The sequence below is a fragment of the Syngnathus acus genome, chromosome 10, assembly GCF_901709675.1.
Source record: "Syngnathus acus chromosome 10, fSynAcu1.2, whole genome shotgun sequence".
In the NCBI taxonomy this organism is placed as follows: domain Eukaryota; kingdom Metazoa; phylum Chordata; class Actinopteri; order Syngnathiformes; family Syngnathidae; genus Syngnathus; species Syngnathus acus.
The window spans coordinates 17,733,491-17,761,041 of NC_051095.1; the positions used below are offsets into that span (position 1 = coordinate 17,733,491).

Below are 27,551 nucleotides of genomic sequence, written 5' to 3' on the forward strand. Positions count from 1 at the left end.
ACCTCCGGCCCTCCCTGTGTGGAGTTTGCATATTCTCGCTGTGCCCATGTGGATTTTCTCCGGCCACTCCGGTTTCCTCCCAAATCCCCAAGAAATGCTTGGTAGGCCGATTGAGCACTCCACATTGCCCCTGGGTGTGAGTGCAAATGTGAATGGTTGTTCGTCTCTGTGTGCCCTGGGATTGGTGGTCAACCAATTCAGGGTGTGACTGCTATAGGCCCCAGCACACCCGCGACCACCCGTGGGGACAAGCGGCTTAGGAAATGGATGGATGGATGTGATCGACTATCATAGATCTAACAGCTTTTTTTCTTATTATACACACCACATGGCTTAACTTTGTCTGGGCAGGGAGACTTTACTAAGACTCGGCATGGATCTGTCGAGCAATTCAGACTCGTCAATATTTGGAACAGGTGTAATGCCTATAAGCATTTTTAAAGATCATGGTGACCAGCAGTGTTTCTCAATGCTGGTTGCTATGGAAACCGGGTGCTGTCATCCCAGTACAACACAAAATGAAGTAGAGCCTTCAAATTGACAGGCACACGATAGTTAAAATAATATTTACTCTTTTCTATTTCTATGTTGCTCATTAAGCGCCTTTCAAGACCCTCAAGGACACCGTACATAAAATCACAGAGACAAAATATAGTGGGTGAAAATAAAAAAGTTAAATCATTAAAAGAAAATACAATCAGATAAAAATTAAAGTGAGTATGCAACACTGAACTGACATTTTTTTAAGTCTTGATTTGCATGTAAGAAGGTAGTAAGAGGTCAGGTGGCAGAGTGTGGAAAAGTGGCTGAAAGCTCTGTTCGCCATGGTACAAAGACGAGCAGAGGATACAATCCAATGAATGGAGGAGGAGGCAGACCTGTGGGTGTGGGCTGGAGTGTCAATGTGGCGCAGATCAGACAAATATGGAGGGGCAGTGTTATGGATGGCCTTGAAGGTATAATGCAGAATATTGCTTGATTGCTAGTGTGTTAAATGCCTCATCATTGCTGAAGAAAATTGAGGGTTATGATATGATGAGTTGAAGATCCACAGAAGACCTAACAAGCCCTCTGTTAGGGTTGAAAAATTATCTTGATCGTATGATTATGTTGGAATGTAGACCCCTTGCACTGATTTGATCAGCTGCAGAGGAAACAATCAAACTTCTTCCGTTCCACAAGATCTTAAAACAAAGTGCTAAGACCCCCTGCTCTGATTTTCTGGGAGTTCACCAAACCTGTTCACTCTCACCCCCACCCTGTTTTCTCTCAATAAAGATCCCCTTGCAAGAGGCGTAAGTCAGACTGCTTTCAAGCACCTCTGTACCACAAAGGGTGCTGATGGCTTTCTCCGCTTGCAAGTGTAAAATGGCCAAACTGTCGCACGTGTGGTTCTTGCAAAGAAGTTAGAGTGAGGAACACTCTAACACCCTCCTCCTGGGGTTCTCGTAGTTTAACACAAATGAGTTAGGCTGCTTCCAGCCTCCCACATAACAGTTTCTTTCACGGTACAAATACCTTTGAAGGTGTCGAAAATCACAAGAAGGCATATTCAGCGAGCAAATTCCCTGGAACTGGAACAGTTGCTCTTCATTATTTCACTTTTGTTCTAATTGTGTCCTTTTTTTAGACTTATTAAGTGCTACGGATCTATTCAAAAGGTCTCCCTGCAATCTGTCAAACGAATGGTCAAGAGGGATTCACGGCAAAACCTCTCATGGAAGGCATCCATATTTAAATAGTTAAGGATATACAACCAAGAATAATTTCATTTTACTAAATAATCCAAAAACAGCAAAACCTATAACACATATTACTCTTGAGTGGTACCTTGACTTAGAAGTGCTTCAACTCATTAATATTTCAGGTTACGAGCAACCAATGCAATTTTGCCAATGCATTTTAATGAATCTATTAAACTGTGCAAACATGCAATTACAAAATAAAAACACTAAAAGAGCTACAAAAAGCCTAAACTCACACCCTGAAGCTCAGATTAAGACAAATGTACCTGATGTCACGCTTTTAGGCCCAGCCCGCCTCCTCAAGACACATATAGAATGCTACAGCTGTTGTTTTTGTGACTTAATCGCATCATACAGTAATAACTGTTTAGAAAACTAGTTTACATCTTTTCATCATCTTTCATTGTTAGAAACGTAACAAAAAAAAAAAAAAAATTTTTTGGAGTGGGCTGGAATGAATTAATCGAATTTAAATTAATCACAATAGGAAATATTGATTTGAAATACTGAGAGTGAGGCTGCAGTAAGAATAAACTATAAAGAAATTGAAGAAATACCAACAACTCATTGTGGATGGGATTACCATACTGGAGCAAACCTTTTTCACTCATTAAATAATTGCTACAACCATGACTGTTTCCTGTTGTTTAAAGCTGCGACTTTACCTTTACACTGCATGGATATTGTGAAAAGTACAAGTTTGTCCGTCCGTCCGTCCGTCCGTCCGTCCGTCCGTCCGTCCGTCCGTCCGTCCGTCCATCCATCCATCCATCCATCCATCCATCCATCCATCCATCTTCTATACTGCTTGTCCCCATGGGGGTTGCGGGCGTGCTGAAACCTATCATAGCAGTCACCCGGCAGTAGGCGGGGGACACCCTGAACCGGTTGCCAGCCGATCGCAGGGCACACAGAGACAAACAACCATCCGCACTCGCACTCACGCCTAGAATTTGGAGTGCTCAATTGGCCTACCAAGCATGTTTTTGGGATGTGGGAGGAAACCGGAATGCCCGGAGAAAGCCCACGCAGGCACGGGGAGAACATGCAAACTCCACACAGGGAGGGTCGGAGGTGGAATTGAACCGGCACACTCCTAACTGTGAGGCGGACGTGCTAACCAGCCCGTATATGTTTATAAGAGAGCTAATTAACTTCTGAAGTATGCAGATAGTCACAGAGAAAAAAAAACTAGAAAAGCCTGCCATTTGCTCATTTATGTGCAGGCTCAATACAAAAAGTGATGTACCGAAAATGACAGATTTTACCTTGCAATGGGCGGAGCACAGGCTTTTGTCTCTAATTTGTCAAAACATAATATTATGCGTCTCTGGAGCAGAAAATTATCCCAACCACCTATTCCGAAGAATACATCAATTTTGGCCACCGGCTGTGTTCCAAAACAGAATGGGAACATTTCCATTCACGCAGTGAGTCTCCCATGCATGTTTTTGGAATGTAGGAGGAAAATCAGAGTACCCAGAATCACGGGGAGAACATGCAAATTCCACACAGGAAGGAATTGAACCATTCACCTCTGAACTGTGACGTGCTAACCGGTGTCCCACCATGCTGCCTCCACTGTAATTATAAATGTTTATTCATAATAAAATGACAAAAGAGGCATGTGAGGTGCAAGTATTATATTTGTCCGCTCGGGGCCAGTCTGTGTGTTGATTCACTCAAGCTAAGTTGTGACATTACCTGTTGTTGATTTTTTTTTTTCCAATAGAGGTTGTACACTTATACTTGACCACCTGAGGCGTGATTACAACTTGTTCTAGCTCGTGGTGGTAGTGACATTATGTTTACTTTACCTGTAATAGTATATACAATTTTCTTTAGACAGTTCTGCTTTATCGTAGAGCCACTGCACTAATCTTTTATTAAATGTGAAATTATCCCAAATTCTGAACACTGTCGTTTCAAGGAGACTTTTTTTTGTCTTTCTTCCTCTCTTGCACTTACTACGGATTGAGTCTTTAGTAACTGCCCTTAAGGAAAAGAAAAAATACAAAAAGTGAACTGCAACATGGCAAGAACAGCTGTTGTAACAATGCTCCATATTGAGGAAAATTCATTCACACTCCAGGTAGTTCTGACTGAAAGCACATCCACAGGAAAAAACAAAACAGACTGGTTTTATCTCATCTATCTCATTTATCTCATCTATCTAAATGCTTGGGCAATTGGAGAAACCAGACTTGGCATTCAACATTTTTTGTTTTAACACTTTACTTTTATGTCAACAAACAAGGATCACAGTCATACCATTTTGACCGACTTAAAATGCTGCATGCCCTTCCACTGCCACACCAATTTGTCTTCTCAAGGAAAGTATTAAAAGAATATGATAAGACACATAGCTGTAAAGTTATAATTAGTATTCATTTAATACCTTATGTCAGGAGATTACATGTGCAGTGCATGGCATCCAAAGCATACTTTAATCACAGGGGATGTAATTGATTAAGTATATGAGACCGGCTCACAGATGATGAGGATGATGCTCTAAATCCATGTTAAATCAACCCAGTCCCTTCCTAAACAACCAGGGATTAGGGGCCAAAAATTACCAACAGCTGTATTTGCTCATCTCTAACATCATTCATTTAACATCTACAGTAGAGCTGTTTTCAGATGCTCTGCCCCCTCCTCTGGAATTCTCTCTGTGCAAGACTTACAGACAGACTCACATCAAAATGTTATTTATTTTATTTTATTTATTACAGCCATCCTCTAAAGCAGTGGTCCTCAACCTTTTTTGCACCACGGACCGGTTACGTGTCAGAAATATTTTCGCGGATCGGCCTTTATATAAATAAATATATTTATATATTTATTATTTAAATATTTATATATATAAATAGGATGAAATAAAATGATACGACTGGCATAAAAACAAATATAAACCGCATAAAAATAAAACGTTGAATTAGTGGGAGCACCGAGCTCTTTTCTCAGAAATGAGCCGTTCCCATCTAGGCGTAATCGGAGACAATGACACCCGAAGTGGTTAAGGTTTGGCTTTAAATGCAGGATGCTTGGTCTCCATGTGCCGAAGCAGGTTTGAAGGCTTCATTGCCTCGTTAGCTAGCCTTTCGCCACATATGCGGAGTGCACTTGGCGCGTCAGAGTCACCTGTGGCGATAAATCCATATTTTAAGTAGGACTCCAGAAATGTTCTTTTAAATGCAGCTTTCCTTTTCTTAGAAGTCGTAGCCTCTTCTTCTTCAGTGTCCTCATTGGACGTTTTTCCCTTTCCGAAGAAGCTTTCCAAACTTCTCTGTTTCTTGCTCATTTTTGCTTGCCTCGCGGGCTTGACTGTGGTGACATGTCACGTGACCGAGACGAGCGCCCTGTGTCAAGAGTCCTTATTTTTCAGATGCACCGACAGATGTAATTGGGAGAGATTCGCCAAATTTTTTATATTTTTCAAAATAAATTCTTACTCATTTTTGCTAGCTTTGCGGGCTCGACTGGGGAAACATGTCACGTGACCGGGACGAGCGTCTTAACCTGAATGAATTGATCATCAATGAAAAAAAAATGAAAAAAAATTATATATATTTTTTTTCCTGTGCGGCTCCGCGGCCCGGTACCAAGTGACCCACGGACCGGTACCGGTCCGCGGCCCGGTGGTTGGGGACCACTGCTCTAAAGGACGGAGTGACGGAAGCACTTAAAACAGTGCACTGACAGATGAAATGATAACAGTATTGTTCGACTTGAAAAAAAGTACGGACTGGCGATATAGACGGGTGCCCAGGCCGCTATCGAATGTTAATTACGGACTGACAAACTTTAGTGAAATGCCCAGAAGCTCAAAGCATTACCATCAGATGGTGTCACAATGTGGATGTAGTGTGTATCATGGAAAATGGCTTGTTTAGGCAATTACCTGATTTAAAATGTCATATTTTAACATGAGCTCATTGAGTGACATTCATCACAACTAGATCCCTAATGAGTGACATGACCTTTCTTCAAGGTTGAGCACATCTTTACCAAAGAAAGTCTCCATGATACAGAAGGAGCCATTCTGAGTGCTCCCTTTGGCAGAGATAATAACTTCATCATAATTAGCTTTTAGTACTCAAGAGTGTTGAATTGTGGGTTGCAGTGGGATCTAGGCTGATTTATTGCTTGATTTAATTACGTATCAAAATTCAATTAGACATGCTTTCAACCAAATTCAAAGTGATTTTTGTCAAGCTGTCCCTTGAAATCAGAAGCAGCTTGAAGGACATCGTTTCTAATGCAGCTAAGTTAATAATTATCCAATACTGAAAAAGCATTCATGTGCCCAAAATAAAGGGCTTGAAATGTATTAGAAAAAAGCCCATGCCAGTTTTAGAGACACGTTTTTACCTCTTTATGTCTCACTTCATAACTCAAGTGACTTCAAACAGCATCAAGTAGCGAGAGATTTAGATTCACTGCTGCTCTGCATAGAGTTGCAGGTACTTTACTAAGTGAAGACAGATGACAAAATGCTCTTTGAGGGTTGACTTCTGCTGAAGAACTATGTGGCTTTCTTTCACATACCTCTCTGACAGAATGTCACATTCTGCTTTTAAACTATACCGGGAAGAAAAATAATGTGAAAAGAGGGTATGAGCTGATTTAAATAAGTGTCAAACTAGCCACTGAGAGTTACACTGGTCCTTACTTCTATGCAAATTCCAAATGTCATCGCGACTATCCTGTGGAATACTATATCCGTTGGAGCTCTCTAACTCAGTGGTTCCCAACCTTTTTTGCACCACACGTTTATACGTCCGACAATATTTTCACTGACCGGCCTTTATATAAATATATAAATAAATAATATTTTTTTAAATATAAAACGCATAAAAATAAAACTCACCATAAGTATCTGCTCTGTAGCTTTGCAGGCTCGACTGGGGAAACATGTTACGTGACCGGGACGAGCGTCTTGACCTGAATTAATTGATTGGCGATAAAAAAAAGTATTTTTTTTTCTGTGCGACCCAGTACCAAATGACCCACGGACCGGTATCGGTCCGCAGCCCGGTGGTTAGGGACTTCTGCTTGAACTGACTCAATTGAAACTCTTTACAAAAGTGCCAATATATACTCATTGACAATTTTATTAGGTGGAGCTAAGCTTTCCAATGGAGGGAAGTTTTTACTCTCACAGGGACCATACTTTTAGTCCTTTCAATTTTTTTTTTTACAGCCACTAACCAAGTACAATGAGGACAAAAATGACGGCAAACATCCATTCACCTATCTAACGTCACTTTAGTGCTTATGACCACTAGGATCAAGAATATCGAGTTATTTAAATTTTTAAATCAAATGTACACAAGTCATGCTATCAATTTTACAATAAGCATTAAACCATTATTGTATGCATTGCAAAATTATGTTCATACACATTTTCCTTTCAATTAAATATCAAACAGGCTATAGAGTAATCAAAAAGGAGTGATTTAAATTATGGTAGTGTTTTAGAATACATATAATTAAACAAAAACAAGTGGTACTACACTTTGGCCACAACTATTCTGACAACTGCTATCAAGTAATCAAGTAATAAATGTCAACATATTTAACATTCAGGAGAAATTCTGCTCCATCTGCCATCTATGTTGAGACCAATGCCAAGTTTGTAAATATTTTGACAGGTAATCCATATAAATGCTGACGCCTAGCCGCATGATTACAAAGAAATTAGTATGCCGTTGTACCACTCCAGGCTATTCCTAATAATTTCTTAAACACTGTTAAATTCAATATCTAAACATGTCTAAACCACATCAAATATCCTAGTTGCAGTCTCATGGCATGCAAGTCAATACCTTTGTTGGTTAAATTTGACTGAAAAGCCCACGAAAAGAGGGACTTGAATGTGAGTTTTGGATTTTAGCAAAGTCTTTCAGGCTGCTTGTCTTCAAGCCATGTAACTCACATTTAAACAACTGATTGCACTTGTGGCAATGTGCACTCTAACCATCAACCTTTAAGAAAAGTAGCCACTTTTTTTGACAGATTCCCTCTCCCTGCAATCAAAATGATTGTCAAACAGTCAGACCACAGAGCACGGGAACTTCTTGTTTTTTGCCATCATGCATTGCTCTTACTGCTGCGTTAACCGAGACATGACGTCATCCCTCTGTCCATCTTCAGGCATGACTAATCAAACCAAGAATAACCACATTCTTACATTAGTGTGACAGTTGGACAGTGTCAATTGATTAGTCATGCGCAGAGAGTGAAACGCTTGGAGTAGCAACTGAGCTAACTCAAGGTAATGGATGGCAGCTTATGCTGGTGAACGTTAACCACACTTTTCTGAGTCTTCAAAGAAGGTACTGCCTGTTGAGTTGGCGACCTGGGTTTGCAGTGATGCAGTGGCGGTGCAGGTTCCAAACCCAAGTAGCTATGGCTCAGACAGAGCAGGAGTCGCCACTGTTACCATGATACCAAACCCTCGTGTCAAAAATAAAAATGTAACAATAATGGAGATTATTATATCATACTATTAGTCATATTGTAAAATGATTGCACAGCACGACACAAACATATAGCCAGTCATTCCTCTCATGCAGGAGATGGCTTGCCTCTGATTTTGAAAATGCTTCATTGGCAAACATCCTAATTTCATTACAAGTTAGAAATGCAATAGGAGAGGTAAAAGGTGCAAAATGATGTTGTTCATGTATAAAAGAACTGTTAAATGGAGCTTATCTTGAATAATTTAAGGGCTTGGTACCCACCCCTACTCAAAAAGAACAAATTGGACTGTCAACCATCAATCTTCAAAAATCTTCTCCAAGCCAATGCACAAAAATGTTCTGTGAAAGTAAAATAGAGCAGAAATTCCTCTATTTAAAATTGTATGTGACATGGCGCATTGAGACACTTTGACCTACAGCAGATATACCCCCCCCCCCCCCCTTCCATATATAACCCATATACACTATAGCTCCTCCACAGAAAGAACAGAGAATCTGCCTCGTCCATATAGCGACACAGTGCTGGTAAAAAATTGATCAAACACGGAGACAAGTCTCACAGTATCCCCGTTTGCAGATCTTCCTCAAATATTATGTTGCTGGAAAACACCATTGTATGTCTCTGACACGATTTCTTCAATGAAATAGACTTTTCATGACCAGACTAACTTTCACCATCTGGGAACAAATCATATTAATATCTTTGTCAAAGGCAAATCTGTGCTTCTGGAGGCCCACCCTGTGTGGGTTTTAAAAATCTTGCTGTTTCCCTGGCCATAGCTAAGTGTATTAACATATGTTCTCGCAGTGCATGGTGCTATTCTGCATCAGTGAATGCCTATTACAGCAAGATGCGCCCTGCACTCTTCCACTGAATATCCATGAGTATTAAAACAAATTCATATAGGCCAGCTCAAAACAGTGGGGATGTGTCCCACATGACAGGGGGGAGGCTCTTAACATTTGAGTCTGAGGCCCTCTTCATCATACTGATATTCCTCCCCACACAATAAGGGTGGGTGGTAATAATGACAAATAAAGGCAAAATTGCTAACTGCACTGTACACAGTGAGCATAATGAGGTCATCAGCTGGTAATGTGTTGGTTTTTCTTCAAAATGTATTCCTTTTTAGCATGCAGAGTCAAATTCTCTCACTATGGGTTACATCTAAAAAGAGTGTGCCAGTGTGAAATATGCAAAGTTAAAGGATGAGAAAAATATCCCGGGCATTGTGGCATGTTCTCGCCTGGTTACGTTAGACACAGGTAATCAATTGCTAATTCCTCTTATAATTACATTTGCTTTTATTTGTCTGGTGTTTCCTTGTGCGCCCCATGCCATAGTCTGCAAAACATTTATTAATTATGGAATTTGTGTCCTGGGATGAAACTCAACTCTTTCAACTCAACATTATTTATAGAGTACAACTGCAGCTCTGACAAAATGCTGTACACACAATTGATCATAAGTCATTTTTCACATTAGGCATACAGGAGGTCCAAAATGTGATTCCCTCTTGTTGAGTGAAGTCATTTATCTATGATAGTGAAGAACAAGGTTGAAGACTACTTTGACCAGGATAAGGTATGTATGAGTATATCACCGGGGTGCTGAAATTATAAACTCATGATCACATGACGTCACTCGTGTTGACTGCAGTATCTGAGGGTTGAATGTAAGCAAACACCTGCAGCTTTCTAATATTCGTTAATGTCTTGGCGAGTAATCTCACATTCCCCATAATGACAATGGCAAGAATGGTTTAGATCTCCAGTGCCGTTTAGTCCTCTCCTATTCACTTTACTTTCATTCTTGTCCCTCTCCTCTGAGATGCATTTCTTGTTTGTAATGACTATTTCAATTGCAACAAATGAAAGGGAATTCCATGGGCTCCTTTTATACATATATGTAGTAGGAATGGGTCTGCTGGTGTTAGCCCCATCTAAAATAAAACATCTTAGAGGATTCGGACGTTTTGCGCTATATATCAATAATTCAGAACTAAATTGTTCTCAGTCTTTGCACGTTGTCAGCGATTATCTTAAAACATATTTAATTTGCTTGGAAACACATTGACAGATCTGGCATCCATGTCTTCCCACCACACTACACATTTAACTGGAAGAGATCGAGGCCAGAATACATCACTGAGACACACACCCTTTGACTAATATTTCATGAATAAATTAATTAAAAGAACCTCTTAAATAACTTAAATCATGTCTGTGAATCTTGAGCAAGTTTTCATTAACATTTCATCTGTGAATCAATAAATGATTTTTTTTTCTTGACCAATAGATTTTGTTTCGGGTGACATTTTTTTTATTTTTGCAAAAATGTGCAAAAACTTCTTCAGCATTCATTCATTCATTCATTCATTCATTCATTCACTCATTCATCATCCGAATTGCTTAGCCTCACGAATGTTGCGGGCTAGCTGGAGCCTATCGCAGCAGTCTTTGGGCGGTAGGCAGGGTACACCCAGAGCTGGCGGCCAGCCAATCACAGACTCTCAAAGCATTTTTCTTAAAATATTTCAAAGGAATGGGCCTCAGACTCAAGATGTATCCATTGAAATTTGGTTCATGTCCAAGTGGATGTTGCTGGAATCCTAAGAAGCTGGAGGCTCGTAGCTCTGGAGGTGTAAAATGTTGGTACAAATTAGGATTGCTCATCCTTGGTGGAGGTCTGCATCTACTGAGTGCCATTCTAGTTAATGTCTGTTGACAGAAGATCGAGAGAGGGCCCAATTTATGTTAACAGCAAAACTTTGGAGATATATTTCTTAAGAAATCTAGCTTGGGTTGGAAGACCATGCAAACTAATGAACCTTTGCTTGCTTTGTAGGAGTCATTAACCATGAGATGCTTACCTAAAGTTTTCCTATTGGCAAACAGTTGCATGGTAGCCGCTTTACCAGGGGAATTGCTTGTTAAAGTTGGAATTTAGGGGAAAACTTTTTAATTATGCTACATATTAAAACATTTCTATTGTTTGTGTGTGTGTGTTGATGTGTATGTGTACGTATGTTTGTGTGTGTGTGTGTGTGTGTGTGTGTGTGTGTGTACGTATGTTTGTGTGTGTGTGTGTGTGTGTTTATATGTATTAATTTATTGGGCTGCATGTGCTTATTCATGCGCATGAGTGTGTCCTCTAGATAGTGATTTCCGTTTTTGCTTTGCCTCGTGTGCATATTCCTTATGTTCAGACCAAATGTGAATGTTGAAAAAAAAAACAAGGTTAATTTCTTTATGCAGGAGGAGGCGAAATAAGAATCAAGTGAAGTAAAGTGATTTTTCCAAAATCCAATGCATGAGAGGTTAACAATGAAAATAAAATTTATTCCAACCAAATCTTGTAATGCTATATTACCATCTGCTTGTCTTTTTGTTTTACCACAAAGTTTTCAAATAACTCAGAAGTTGGTGCCCATAAATTAAATAGACATGAATAGTACATTAGCCAGCTAATGAGGCCTAAAATCTTTATTATTGTGCATTATGAAACCTGAGATTTAATTCTATGCTTGTCTACAATGCAGAGCAGGACCTCGCTCAAGATAAGCCATTTTGAATTTAAAACATTTGGGCAATTTTAAACGTTGCAAATATAAATTAGTGAATGTGAGGCTTGGTAAAGCTCTTTGGTAGCTGTTGTATGGTATAGATGTATGCACTCCACCATTTTAAATGCTTTTTTTGGACTGATGATGGACAGACCGGTACATATACAGGCGGCACATTGACGCACTGGTTAGCACATCCGTGCAACATACGATTCAGACTGTGGAGTTTGCATGTTTTCCCAGTGCCTGGGTGGGTTGCATCCGGGTACTCTGGTTTCCTCACACATTCCTGTAAGTGTGACTGTGAGTGCGAATGGTTGTTTGTTTAAGAGTGCCCTGCGATTGGCTGGCAACCAGTCCAGGGTGTACCCTGCCTACTGCCCAAAGACTGCTGGGATAGGCTCCAGCATGCCGTGGGGATAAGTGGTGTGCGTGTGTATTGATGATTTTTAATGAGCTGCTGTTTTTCAACACTCTATGGAGTCATTCCATAAACCTTAGGAGTAAATTAAAAATTAGGGCAATTTTATTGTCCAGTCCAGTCAAAACATCCAGTCAACATGTTTCATTATAATTATGTAATGATGACATGTATGTTAATGAGGAACAGCATTTTTCGAGTGCTGTTTTCATGCGTCAAGTCACATTAGGGCTCCATGTGATGCATTTTAATTTGACGTTGTGCTATTAATAACACCTGCTGTACAACCTGTCAAATTCTTATTTAGCAAAAGTCCTTTGTATAATGGAACTAGATATTATCTATAAAGGTACAAGTCAGGATAAATTGCTTATCCATTTTCAATTTCGGGTAGCGGATCAGTTAGACTGCCGATCTGGAGTGCACAATGACTTCCCATTAATAGGTTGGGAGTGTCAGGAGAGCCCAGTCTGGGCAGAGATTTCCATGTGGATATAGCTTGTGGTACTGGGGTACATGCCCCCAGCCATCTGGGCTGATTTGACAAATGATTCTCCATCAAAGGCCTGTGCACTGATTTGTGTGGTAATTGATTAGAAGCGAGGTCGTCAAATCCCTGATTGGTTTAGGTGGATATAGAGGGGAGATATTGTGTGGCACGTGCAAGAAATAGGCAGCCATCAAGGGAGATGGAGCAAATACAGAGCAGGAGATGTGGGAATCTCAATGCTGAATTGTACTGGAATCCTAATTTGAGATATTTTGAATGACATGTTGTAAGATACGTTGTTCTTTCTATAAGGAGGAAATAACTTTCCTATAAGTCATGTGTTGCTGTTGTTTTTTCCCAGTACACCTGCCACAATATACAATTTGTTTGCATCACCATGGATATTGGATTTCACCATTCCAAAAGAAGAATTTGATTTGCAATGAAATATCATTGATTGGTAACATTTGGAGGTGTGGTCCAATTTAGATATGAGCATGGCAAGTTGGCAGAGACTTGCCACCTTCACTTTCTCCAGATTTCTTTTTATGCCACTGGCCATGGATGTGGAAATTGTTGGAGAGAAATAACATCTGTCATAGAGGGTTGTTATTGCTATACCTATTGAGGAAACGACAACCTCTTTTTCATGATGGAAAATCAATGATAACTTACTTTGTGGGGAGATAAAAAAAAAAAAAAAAAAGATAATTCAGCCTTACAACGATAATACTTGGTTTTCTATTGGCACTTTCAGGGAAATGTAAATTCAACATGTAATTTTTTTTACCATCTGTATAGCCAATGAACCAAAAAAAGTAATACAAATAGCCACAAGCATTTATCTATCCATAGTGCTTGCCCTCATCGCTAACGGCTTCCTGTGATGCAGGTCATGCGTCACCATGGATTAATTTAACATACTTTTTCTCTATTTTTTCTTTTTTGTGGACATGACACTGATAGGGAGTGGAGGCAGTCGCAGACACTCAAAATATACACACACAAAATATATAACAATAATAGGCACACACACACACTGATTCTTTTTTTTAAAGGGAAACCACTGGGGATGATTCACTTGGTGCCTCTTGAACAGTGAGAGAGGTGTCACATGAACATCAGGTATGATTTATGTGCATGGGCAGACACAATACTAGACATTATTCAACAACATAATTCAGGCAACAGCATTTTTTTTTCTCTTAGCAGTTGTAACATGCATTTGGACTTCTGGTTTGTAATCATGATTAATAGTTTTAGGACAGACCGTCAATTATTAAACTATTAAAACTGTTCATCTTAATCCTCATTAATATAGTTACTGTTATCAGTGTCGCTGTTATCCCTTTTGGTGCCCGAATCTACAAAGTGAAATAGTGCGCCCTTCCTACAGTTTTCCTGGCCCAAAAATATTTCGTGGACTGGGAAGTGTTTGCTGACAAGTTCGGGGTATGGTCACTTTGCCTGCACAGACTATGTTTACATGCAGTCAATAATTCTTTTAAAACCTGAATATTGGCAGTATTTGGGTTTTTAAAGTCCATGTATATGCGCGCAGAAACACAAATATGCCCTTAATATATATATATTTTTTTTATTTCAAATAAGACCCTTGGGTTACTTCTCTTCTAACCCGAGTATCTCGGCTTGTCAACGGTTTCAAGTTCCCGCCTTCAAACTGTGCATGCTCCTGCTCTCTCTGCAAGGAATATGGTCTTTGTAGTACAGTGATTTTGCTGTGGCGTTTTCACATTATTTTCTATCACAGCAAAAATGCAGTGAGTGTATATAGACAGTGTATACTGTATCTGTGTTTATCCGTAGAGGCATGTAAACAGGTTATTATGTTATTATTATACATTCCAGGGACCCGAATTCTGACCTTAACCCTAATATTGACTGCATGTAAATTAATGACCGAGTAGTAAAACAAAACAAAAACAGCTCATATCATTGATGGAAAATTTCGCAGTTTTGTAACCATGACTTTTTAAAACTGCACGGTACAATACCAAACCAGCAAGTTGGAAGTTCTTATGATAAAGGAAGAGACCGGAAACTGGCCTGTTAATGTGACAGTGACAGTGGCTGACTGCCTTTCTTACACGGCAGGCTGGTTGCGCCACATACGTTTTCCCATTTGATCCCGACATGCGGTTGTTGGTAGTGACAGACGCCACATCGCACTGCTCCCGGAGGCCACAAATGACCTTTTATCTATCAGGACAATCTTACATTAGTTGCTGTGTCCGATTCGAGATGTTTTGAGTATGCAATAATACCAGCAATCATCAGCCACGCCTCTGCATCTTGATATTGAGTATAAACCTTATTGATGTACGGCTTTCTTGTTTGGATGTCAGGGGTATTTTCTTTTATTATACAGAATGAATACTCAGGGTGTCCGTTTTCAGTGGACATTTCCTGACTTAAAATGCTGCTGCATCCTGTTTTTTCAAGCATTTTAATGGGTTGTAAGGAGTGTGTTATCATGCTACGTGTGAGCTTCCCAGGATAAATGCACTTGAAGCGCATTACTCAACTTTCCTATTGTTGGATGATTTGTTACAGGGGAGTAGTTTGTTTTGTGGGTCAAACACATTGGTGAAAGGACATCTTGATGCACAGCTGTAATTTGCCTTCAATATTTCTGAGCTGGCACAAAAAGAGTAGCAGTTAGGTCTTATACTATCTGAGATGCTTGAACTCCACCCCCATCCTTTGCCCTCTCCATCTGTCACCTAACTGGATTATACTGTAACATATGGAACATGTATGCTGCCTGTACTCGTGTGCATGCGTACGACAACCGCAAAAGCACATTAATTAGCTGCACAAGCCAACAAAAACCCCACCATTTACTACTTGTAAAAATTTAGTTTGCCTTATTTTAAAAGTATCCAGCGTGACACGAGTGTGACACTGCTGTTAATATGCAGGGGGAAAAAAAATATGTATGCACTCATTATTGTGCACTACTTGTGGTTTAATGAGAAAATTTTTTTCATGCTCTACCCCTGTGAAAAACTGACACAATTTTCTATTGCCTGAAGCCTGGTGTCAAAATTATGATCTTAGCCTCACCCCTTACCCATACTGCCGTCCTGTAATGATGCTCTGAGGTGAGACCACTTATCAATTATTCACAGAATCCAAGATTTTCACTCTTAATCTTCTTGCCAGCAAGAGGACGCCATTTAAGAAAACTAGCAGAGAAAATAAAAGAAGCCGGGGAGTGAGGAGAAAAAAATGAAGGTGGTAAGTTGCTTGGCGGGTGAATAAGAGAGTTTGCAGTGGGCAGACAAGGCATTCAATGTGAGTATAATTGCAGTTTAACAATGTGCGGGCCTTTGGGATATGCAGTATATGGCCTTTAGAGTAAGGTCGCTATGGAAACCATAGGACTCTATGGTGCCCACCCACCCGGACAGCCGTTAATCATCTTTGCTCAGATCCTGGCACTGCAGAATTTGGCCAATGTGTCAAGAAGCAATTATATATACCCGATCTCCCCCTCCTTCCCCCGCTCTCCCACTCTTTTAATATAATCACAGAGCAGCGCGTTTAAAAGCCCTCTCGTCATTACAGTATCTTGAGTAGAGGGCGTGGGGGGGGCACGCAATTCAGATGAGGAGAAGACATGCAAAAAGACAGAGGATATTCCATTCTGACAACCATTATAAATGTGAAGATTCTTTTTCACACAAATCATATTCAGTCATTTGCTCGCTCACTTAACAGCCTCCCGAGTTGACTGACGCACTAAATTACCCCAGCTGGCCCATTGCAATGGCGGCACATTTTGGGTCGGTGCAGATCACGATGACTAATGGGAGCTGACGAAAGGGAGATTATGTTCTGCTGCTAACAGCTAAAATGTAAAGAACCCCATCCACTAACCCACTATTTCCCCATACATGGGAAAATGGGTGCACAGAAACAGAATAGAGTTAAGGAAAAGGAACATCTTTAAACTGTCATTATGTCATCACACTGTGAGACAGAATGAATGTAATATTGCGCTGAATGCCTACAGTAATAACTTATTGAAGAATTGTTGAATCTTTGCGTGAAGGGCGTTGCCTTCTGATCACAACTTGATAGCCTCTTCTTGTGATTTCACCATGACAAAAATGAAGTGTGTCATATTTTATTCATATTCACTGTCCTCCCACCGTCTGCACTTGCCAAAGTCATTTCTCGACAGCGAGCTCTACATTAGCTATACGGAAGAGCACACGACAGTTGATGACAGGGTGCCAGACAGGTTCCCTCCATTGAGCTTTTTTTATTGAGGTCGGTGGCTTCTTGCTATGCCGCCACTGCCACTCATCCGCCCGAAAAATTGGAAACAGTCAATTATGACACATGCACTGCTAAGTGAACTGAGATTGTGTGAATTTCACTGCATAACACATTATCACATTGGGGAATGGCTCAGAATCAGAAGTGGAAAGTTACTTCAAAAGACTTGCCGTCATTAGCATGTGAGGATGACTAACCCTGCATGTATTGGGGTAATTGACATTGAATACATATCCACAAGTTGCTACAGTCAATCAAACTTGAATCATATTAGAACTTTTGCAATTTTACGTAAATAAGTACATCGGCTTTCAAGGGCAGAACCCTGCCAAATATGTTTTCTGTGCCAAAAACAAAAAATCCCTATTTTCATGGCCATTTATTAGATTGAGAAAAACTACAACAAAAAATGTAGGTGTTTGTTGAAAGAGAAAATCTCAGTTTTCAGGTCCTATTTGTCAGATTGCACATTTTGCATCATGTAAGACTTAATTTTCATAACTGAATTTAACACTCAGACGCTTCCATATTGAATACAAACGTATTGTAAATTTGGGAATATGCTGCAAGCCAATAAAAATGTATTGCATATACTGTACACATAACTACAATTTACTGGTACAATGTGATCTGTATCATTTAACTGCATCATACTGAGGTATTTGGGGCCATGTGGAACACTTATTCACCAAACATCGCCTGATTGCGAGTCAATGTTATTTTCTTAAATCCAATGTCTGAAAGCAAGTCAAATCTTACCTTATGAGGACAAATGGGCGATGGCGAGTTAAAAGACATCTCTGGCGTTTGCATCACATTCTACAAGAAAAACACATTATCATGGGGGTGTTTCATTGGAGGTCATCTCCTGTAAATCCTCATTGAGAGAAGTTGCAGCTTATTTTCTATCTGTAGGAGCACTTTGGGAAATATTTTAGTGGGCTTCACCAACTGAATAAACAAGCATGTGCCAGTTGACCACTAATCCAAGAGTAATATTAAATCTTCATACTGTTCATATCTATCAGACATCACGGGAGCAAGGATAATGGTTTTATTTTGCTTTCTCGTCCGAACCATTATTCCAGTTCCTCTACAAAGATTATAAATCCTTTGTAGGAAGATTCCCCAAAACATATGTTTCTTTGCTGGAATGCTTTTTGGGTTAAATGATTATCACATTGTTAATATACAAATACATCGCTTACATACAACAAAACCCCATTAACAAGCAGACACGAGGTATGTCAACAAGCCAACAACAGATGGTCCCACTGCTTGTGATTATGCAAAGATCCAAATTATTTGCATACTCACAGTGCCACAGTGAAAAAAAACAGAAAGAGTGAAGTGTCTTGAGCTGACCTTAGTGGGGGAGGAATAAAACGCACAATGATGACAAATATGAGGAGAAGCCAGCACGAAAGGGATAGTTGAGCAAAAGATCTTTGGGATCAAACCGAGGACCTGTGAGCCGTGTCCTGGGCCCTGTTGTTTTCCAAGCAGGTGCTTTCAATTATGCCCTCATATCCAAACATGCAGCTTGGGCACATTTAATGGTGCCCTGTACGGTATCACCGGGACAGATGTGACACTCAACTTTAGACTCTGAACATCTATATTTAATTGTACAGAAGAAAGACTCCTCACCGGCCAAGCTAACCAAGTGAGGATTAAAAGAAAAAACAGCCAGCCTTTTACTGCAGCACATCCACCACATTCATGAAATATAAATGAATAAATGGGCCTAGCTGGGACAATGAATTTAGTCGACAAAATTTTCCCTGCAGATTGAGTAGGCTATGTAACCATGATACCATCTAATTGATGTGACAAATAAACATGAGTTGTTGTCTTGGGGGAGAGATGCAAGAAATGGTTGCTTTGTTTGAGTGCACACAAACACACATGCATATATTCATAGAGACAGAGCGATTTCCACCAATGACCTTCATTCCAAACCATTCCCTAAAAATCCTGTGAGGCTTTCTGATCAAGTTGGAAGAGCAAAATCTCACGCAGCAACCCAGATGACTTTTGCAGTGTCACTATCACCTGGACCACCCACCTGGGTATAAAACACTATGATCCGAACATTCCTCCTCTACAACAGCTCATTGCCAGGTGACATGAACATTACTAGGGCACAAAAGAAGTCAGAGTTGAGCTCCAACCCTGCAGATGAAAGATTTCCCATCTCATTAGCCTTGTGAACTTTTAATGTACTCCTAACAGGGCAACGTGACCACAGACAATGAACAGAGCTAATGCAACACTTTTGGAGTTATACGTTAAAAACAACCACATTAATTTACATGGTGACTTGGAAACAAGTAGAAACTCTGGGTCTCTTATAGTAAACCTACCAGCGAGCAGGTTATGTTCACAGAGTAAATTACGGAGTTTTCACATAACCACCTTTCTGAAATACCCCTTTGGTCTCCAGCAATTGTTTACTTTAAATTGCATTCACATCAAATTTACATTACAAAGCCTCATGACATTTATTTAAATTTCAAAATAAAAGGTAAACAAAAAAGTGGGTATTCAATTTTCATGAAGCGTTTTAATCTAAGAGTGCAAATATTACAGATGATGAAATATTTACAAATAAAAATGATTTCCCCAAACAGTCCTGAGTATCATTAATTTAATTCACATACCCTATCCCAAACTTAAAACCAAAGGCTGATGATGTAACTCCAACTTTACAACACACATTTGCTCAGACATCTAATTGAAAAACAATGTTTTTCCTTCTGTTTTATGATATATTCATTATTACTTCTATTGTGTACATTTATTTGCAAGTAAACTACACTTGCAACACAAGGAATTGATTGAGTTAATCATTTCAGCACACAAATAAAAGGAGAACATTCAAGGGGACAAAGACTCACATTTGTCGTGAACACAACAAGTAAATTTGTTCAAAAAGCCTTGCTACAGAGAGTCTCGGATTACACCACAAATTGATGTTTTGTTGCTTTATAGTGCCCTTCGTGATTATTATTTTGTAATTTGATAAGGCCTGGGATACCAGCTGGAGAAATGGAAAAATGCATAAAACATTTTTGATATTTTTTGTCTGATTTCTTGGATACATGCTGTTTTATGTTGTTATATGCTAAAAAATGTATCATGTATTATATATTTATCCAATGAGAAAAACACACACAATTTCACAATGAGTTTTACCAAAGCGAAACGCACCATGGATTTACATGCAAGATTATTTCAACTATAAATAGTAGTCCAGTCAAATTCAACTTCCCAACCTCAACAAGCCCCACAAAAATAAAATTAAGGTCTATTGAAGTCTAGCCTGTGTGTGGATGCTTGAGGTTGAGTTGTCATTAAAGCCTGTGTGTGAATGCTGGAGGTTGAGTTGTCATATAAATCTGTGGGTTGTCATATACTGCCCATTGTTGTCATCACTAAAATATCCCAGGCTACATTTAGTCATTTGCAGCAGCTATATACAATAAAGTAGGTACTATATAATGCAGACACGCTGGTTGCTATATGGTCCAGCCTTACCAGTGAAATGGGTTTACTCAGTGGGCTTAAAGGAGCAATGTAGTTCAGGGATTATCAAATGCCCTCCTTGATCATGTGATGTTTTTTTTTTTTTTTAATTTGTGGCACTTAGTACTAAATCCAGGGCGAGAGGAGCTCTTGACAGCAGAATGAAAAAAGGCATGTACTATAGTGATGAAATAGATCAGACTTAACAGTACTTTGCTTATCAGAGGTAAGTCCAAAGAAGTGCAGAGCAAAAGAAATGTAAATTATATGTTATTCAATGTCTATACTGCAATAAATGCACATTATTGTTTCCAGTCATGTCATGTTTTTTTTGTTTTTTTCATGACGGAATTCGATTTACCTGTTAGAGCAGCCTCACTATTTAGATACAGGGATGCACATAAATGTGCTGTAGAATTTAAAACAACAATAACAACACGGCTTTGGATGTCTGAACCCCCACAACTGATTTTCTTGACTAAATTCCTTCCCCCCTGCCCCCCAAGGCACCCTGCTGTTGTTCATTACAAATTTCTGAGCCCTGGGGCTATTTCGTAGTGTTTCAATCCCTGCATTATTATTTAGCTGCTTGGATTGGACATGCAATCAAAGGGACACGCAAGCAATGCCTTTTTCACGATGCCCAGAGAGAATTGCTGTCATGAAGAGCCAGAGGATCTGTGGTGCAAAACGACCCCTCAAAAAATTCGTCTGTATTCTCAATATATTATCAACCCCAATTAATGTCATTGCCAGGACCAAAATGAGACATATCAAAAGAATTATTTTGATGTGGCTTCAAGCGGCACAACATTTCAATGTGAATGGCACCGGAACCTTGGATCATTATAATGCCTGCTTACAGACAGAAAAAGCCCATCAAAAAAGATTGAATATCATTTTAATGGGTGAAAACCTACAAGGCCTTCAGACTGTCTACCTGACATGTTATTGATAGAGCATGTCAGTCAAGCTAAAGAACACAAGGACGGCATACAGACAGACTGACAAGACATAAGCAGACTGCTTTCCATCTCACTCTCTGCCTGGCATGTTTATCTTGTATGTGAGCGGAAGGCAGTCATCGTGCATATGCATGCACAACGACGTAGGTTCACAAAACCAGTGCCTGAGGGAAACTGCATATAGTGCAAACACTTTGAAAAATTGTCAGGGTGGGCCTCATTTGCAAAGCAATTTGACAACAAAAGTAGAATACTCAACCACTTCAAACCAATCTCTTATGAAACCAACTGGCATGGCTGCTGACTTTAAGATGAGAAGAAATTTGTAAAAGTAACATCCGCTGTCTTGTGAGTTTGCTTCTGCTGCGGCTTGCTGGTAGACCTTGCACTGCACCAGTGCAACCAAACGATTGCTTTGGTTGGGGAAGAGCGTCTAATTTACATGAGAGGGAGTTCTGGAGTCACATGGGAGCTTGCCTTTGACCAACATGCCAACAACCCTCTGGAAAACAATTCAATTACAACTTATAAACTTTGTGAACACGTTAGACAGTTCCTGTGATTGTGTGAAGGCTGGGAGTGTAACCAAAAAACACACACACGCAATTGTGTGCGCGTGTGTGTGTGTATATATATATATATATATATATATATATATATATATATATATATATACATATATATGTATGTATATATACGTGTATATATATATATATATACATGTACACATACATACATGTATTTAATATACATACAGTAATCCCTCGTTTATCGTGGTTAATTGGTCCCACACCCACCCGCGATAGGTGAAAATCCGCGAAGTAGAGAACATACATTATTACAATATCCACACAGGGATTTTATGAACTTTTATTTAATTTTTAAACACTTTTATGTACTTTACGTGTGCCGTGTGTGTGTATCTGTGTGTGTGTGTGTGTGTGTCTCTGTCTCTCTCGCTGTCTGTCTCTCTCTCTAATTCCGAAGAGCTTCTGCTGCCATGGATTGGATTGTTTTGACAAGAACAATATTGCAGTGGATTAACAAGAGTGGGATTCAATACCATGTGGCTTTATAATCCGAAATAAAAAGTTTAATATTGTTTTTGCAAGGAGTTTTTTTTTTTTTTTTTAACTGGGGGTTTGTTTGTCAGAGACAAACTGGATAACTGAGTATCTTAGGTAAAAAATGTAAAGGTAAAACGAACATATTGTAAATTTCAGACTATAAGTCGCGACTTTTTTCTCATATTTTGAACCCTGACTGGTTTATAGTCCAGTGCACCTTATATAGGATTTTTTCCGTGATTTTTGTGATGACGATCACTTTTATACACTCGTAAAAAGGCTGTGGACTGCTGTTGTGCGGCACCGCTGTGTTGATCGCACATCCATCCGCCAGGCAAATAGTGCCGTATAATTCACACAAAGAAGAGACAGAACGATATCAAGACATTACTGAATGGAAGCTTTTCTACACAAACCGTCATTATGGGGGACAAAAGAAATGCATATTATACCGCTTTTAAGTTAAAGGCAGTCGACTTGGCCCATTGTTGATGACATCGCGTTGCGTCACCCTTTTCTTTCTTTATTTCCCAGTCACATCTACTCTGGAGCTATATGTGTAGCTCGCTAGTTTAATGTAACTTAGCGCTTCGTGCTTGAATAAAATTAGCATGAACAGACCCTCATCATAGAAAATGCTAGAAGAAATGCATAAAAACGACGACGAAAGAGATACTGAGAAAGTGTGTGGCGAAGCATATCTAACGCTATTCCAATCGGAAACTGAGGAGGAAGACTTCAATGGTTTCAGTGCACAGGAGGAAGATGAAGACGGCTCTTTTTTACTTTTACTGATATGTTTTTTTTAACCAGCCCTGTTAGTGCTGTGCTACCGTGTTGCTGCTGTGTTACCACCACGTCTCAGTGACTTTTACCAGTATGTTTTTTTTAATCCAGCCCTATTAGTGCTGTGTTACTTCCGTGTTGCTGCAGTATTACTGCCGCATCACAGGCAGTGTTTGGAAAGAAATGTTAAGGTAAGTTATTAAAACTTTAAAAAGGCTTTCTGTGTCCCGTCTTTCTTTGTAAATAACTCGCGTGCACACTTCTGTGTTGCTGCGGTACTACTGCTGCGTCACAGGCAGCGTTTAGAAAGACGTGTTAAAGTATGTTATTAAAACTTTAAAAAGGCTTTCTGTGTACTGTCTTTCTTTGTAAATAACTCATGCGCACGTGCGGCTTATAGTCCGGTGCGGCTTATATAAGAGAAAAAAAACTAAAATATCCCCGAATTTTATCTGGTCCGGCTTATAGTCCGGTGCGGTTTATAGTCCGAAAATTACGGTAATGTTATTGTCGATTTTGGGGAAATGGTGAAAAGTGTCTCTTAATTTCTTAATGTCACCTTCAAAACTCGTATACACATTGTACAGCAAGTACAAAACGTCCACATTCAAATGTACAGTATTTGGAAATACATTTGGATGAGTTTGTTGTTCAAAAATGTTTGCTCAACATTGGCACTTCTAGCCTTCCATATTATTTTACAAGGTTAATCTTCTTTCATCTTTGTCTGTTTGTGTTGTATTTTTATTTCCATGTACAGTGTGTTTCATGTTGCACCATTGGCCTAAAAAAACTGAACCTCAAAAAATGTTATCATTTTGATCAGCTTGACTATTAAATATCTTATCTATGTTACTTATTCAATTGAATACAGGTCAAAACCTATTTAAAAATAATTGTATTCTATTTTTGTCTCTATTTGACTCTCTCTCGCTCTATCTCTCTCTATGTATATATATATATTAAATTCTGTGAAATTAAAAGGTCAGTGTCTCCTATAAGATGAAAATGCAGACAAATAGTTATTTTTTTTAACGCAGCATATTGAGGCCACGAGAAAAGAGACTGCAAGCTGAAAAGCTCACTAATCCATTAATATTTCTGGGTGACTTTCCAAGATAAATACTTTGGCTTTGTCTTGGTAAAAGAGCCTCGCCTCTGGGATCTGGCTCAATCCACATGGCAGGAGACAAACTTGACCATATAATGTGGCGCGTGTTTGTCACAAACTGGAATGCATTTCTTTCTTTAAAGTACATTTCTTGGCCTGCAATCGTCATTCACTCCCTCAGACCAATTTGTCACTCTAAGCCTTGCTGTGCTGCTGCCAGTGCCTGGATGATAGCAGTGGGCCTCTCTGATCCAGGCAGTGGCGAGGGAGCAGGCCAAGTGTTACGCGAGCCACCCTGAGACAACTGGCAGCCACTTATGCCGGCCGATGGACGCCTACATGGCAGGCGACCACTGGCAATGCAGAGTCTTTCAATTCGACGCAGAAAGCAGCTCATCGACTGTCTTGGGACCTTTGTTTTGAGCTTGAGCATGGCATGCATTTTTTTTTAGCCAGTAGTCCCTTTTCTTAGCCAGGTCAAGACTGTAATGAGGCCCCCTTGGGAAAAATAAACTCACAAAGAGTATGTAGAAAAGGTTATTCTGAATGGCTGTAGAGTCAAATTGATGAATGGTTGGCAAACAGCATGGTGCTCCCGGGATTCGCAACACATTGATAGTTTTGGAATCCTCATTATAGTTAGACTTTATTTCCTTTTGAATCTTTAGATTTAATAAGTTTTCAGATTGTATTTCTTAGCTTTTAATTTGTTAGCTTTTATTAGATTAAGGTTTTAATGTTTTCTTTTGATTTAGTTTTTATTAGTTTTAGTTTTGTTCAAATATGTCAGTATATTTCATTTGTGAAAGATGGAAAAAGATCACAGTAAGTGTTGTGCAGTAACATTGCAACAAAAATTTGCACTTATTTGCACTTTGTTGATCTGCTTTACAAGTCCATGTTCGTCAACATTTTTCTTCTGCACGCATCCCTCTCAGGAGCACAAGGTAATAAACAGGTCACATCATTATTTTTGTTTTGAACAACTGGTCACACCCTCATTCAAATACTTGGATGCCGTTTTATTGTTAAGCTTATTAGCAGGAGTCAACCAATTTACTACTGCTGTTCTCGCACTGGCTGGGTGAAAAGAGCGTCAAGTGTATTCAGAATTACATTAGATCAATGGTAGTGACTGTTTGTCACAGCTAGGCCAAACTTTATTATAAGTAATAGCAGCTTGGGCTAAACATGCCTTTTTGGACTTCTGTACTTTTCTTTTTGGTAGTACAAAGGTTAGAAAATAGTAAACGCATGCCTATCCTCTATTTTTTTTAAATACTCGCACTTGTTCGAATCGATGCTTAAGTTGTGTATTTTGCTCCATGTCGTGGAGCTCAAAATCGACATCATTTTTCATCTCTACCTTTTGCAACTAGTATGTCTATAATTAAACTACTGCATGCACGCATATGCATTGAGAAGGGCATAAGGACTGAAACCAAGCAGAAAATGAACTCAACTTAAGTCAACCGAATTCAACATTTTTCACCCGTGGTTCACCACGCACTGAAAAAGGCAGAGTCAAGACGAGCCCGTGACAGGTATCAGGCATCAGTGGAATCCAGGAAACAGAGCGGGCTGAGGGGGCACAGGTGCGCTATTTGTATAGTTGTACCATCTTGCAATGGTGAGCATGTAAATAAATGCTCAAATAAAGCTATTACCAATATTCTAGCCAATAAATATTATGGTAATTACAATGTAATTGTGTAACAAGTTGAGCAATCCTAAACAAACAGGGAGCGCGATATAAATGAAGGAAAAAAGTTAAAGTTGCTTTAACAGGCTGCCAACTCATGCAGCGTCTGTTTAAAAAAATAATATAAATACATTTGAAATGATGTGATTAGAAGTGTTAGTGACCTGCTCTTTGTGTGAGGCCAGTTCCAGCTATCACAGTGCTCTAAAATGATCCAGACACAAGAACCACAGATGACATTTTTGTCATTGGCAATATGGCATGACTTCAACATTGTAATTGGTTCCAAGACAGCTCTTTGATAATTGGGAAGCTCCAAAATGTTATTGCTGAATAGATGATAGGTTGCGGTCATTTTTGTTAGCCTTTGAATATGTTTTCATGAGCTGAAAAGTTTTCTCTGCCCCTGATCATTTTGTCAGCGCTATGCTGTCACCACTTTACAGCGTGGTTTAAACTTGCCTTTCAAACGCTCTATATAAGGATGCAGAATCAGTCACCGCAATTGGTCTTAGATTTCATAATCACCTTGTGTATGCCAAATTAATTATCTGCATATACTTCTCATATAACGCAAATGAACTGTGCGGCAATTCAGCGCATTTGGCAGGCACAATGGTTGCACCCCATTAGTAGGTAGCTTCCACATCAATTTGCGTGCACACTCAAGTTTGCGCCTCTTTCTACACTCACAAACCTTTAGTAAATCAAGCCAAGTGTGGCTAGTTGAATGCCTTAACCAAGCCTTTGTTTTTACCCATCTCACAACAGCAACAACATTTTATCTGTCTGACTATAATTTAGGGATTGATTGGAAATGAACATGGAAAGGCCCAATCAGTTCCCCTTGTATGGGCCTGCTTAATATGTGTGACTACTCCTTGAGCACTGATGGCAAAGACATTGACGATTAAGGCCAGAGCCCAATCAAACCAGCTGCGCTCCAGCTCCCCATGGTGTTGCTTGTGCCAGCCATGTGTTTCACACCAAGAGCAAGCAGGGATGCTCCCACCAAAGCCCCAGCCTGGGGAGCTTCAGCCACACATGAACTGGACAAGCAAGCGGAATGGGCTTTCAGTAATTTCATATTTTCCCAAGAGAGACAGAGAGATAGTTGCTTGGCATGCATAAATAATTATTAGTTGCATAAAACCTCAAAAGAGATAGAGGTTTTTATTAATTTGGAGTGGGGGGGGTCAGTTGCTGAAGACCAATGTAAAACACATAGGGTTCATGAAGACGGCATTATGAATGGTAGTTCTAGTCACAAATAAAAAAAATGGCAATTCAGTCAGGCTGAACCATGTTAAGTACTCTACGATCCACCCACCCATCCGTTCTCAGAACCGCTTTACCACTTAGATATTATCCGGGAGT

At 39.5% G+C, this 27,551-nt stretch overlaps 1 protein-coding gene across 1 annotated transcript in view; it reads right to left on the minus strand.

Annotated features, from left to right (window-relative positions):
- The window catches only part of pcdh11 (protocadherin 11), a 141,250-nt gene that overhangs the window by 66,154 nt on the left and 47,545 nt on the right, over positions 1 to 27,551 (minus strand). Inside the window, exon 4 of the mRNA XM_037261414.1 lies at positions 17,775 to 17,834. Coding sequence (XP_037117309.1) covers positions 17,775 to 17,834 — 60 coding nt within the window. The remainder of the gene's footprint in view (positions 1 to 17,774; positions 17,835 to 27,551) is intronic.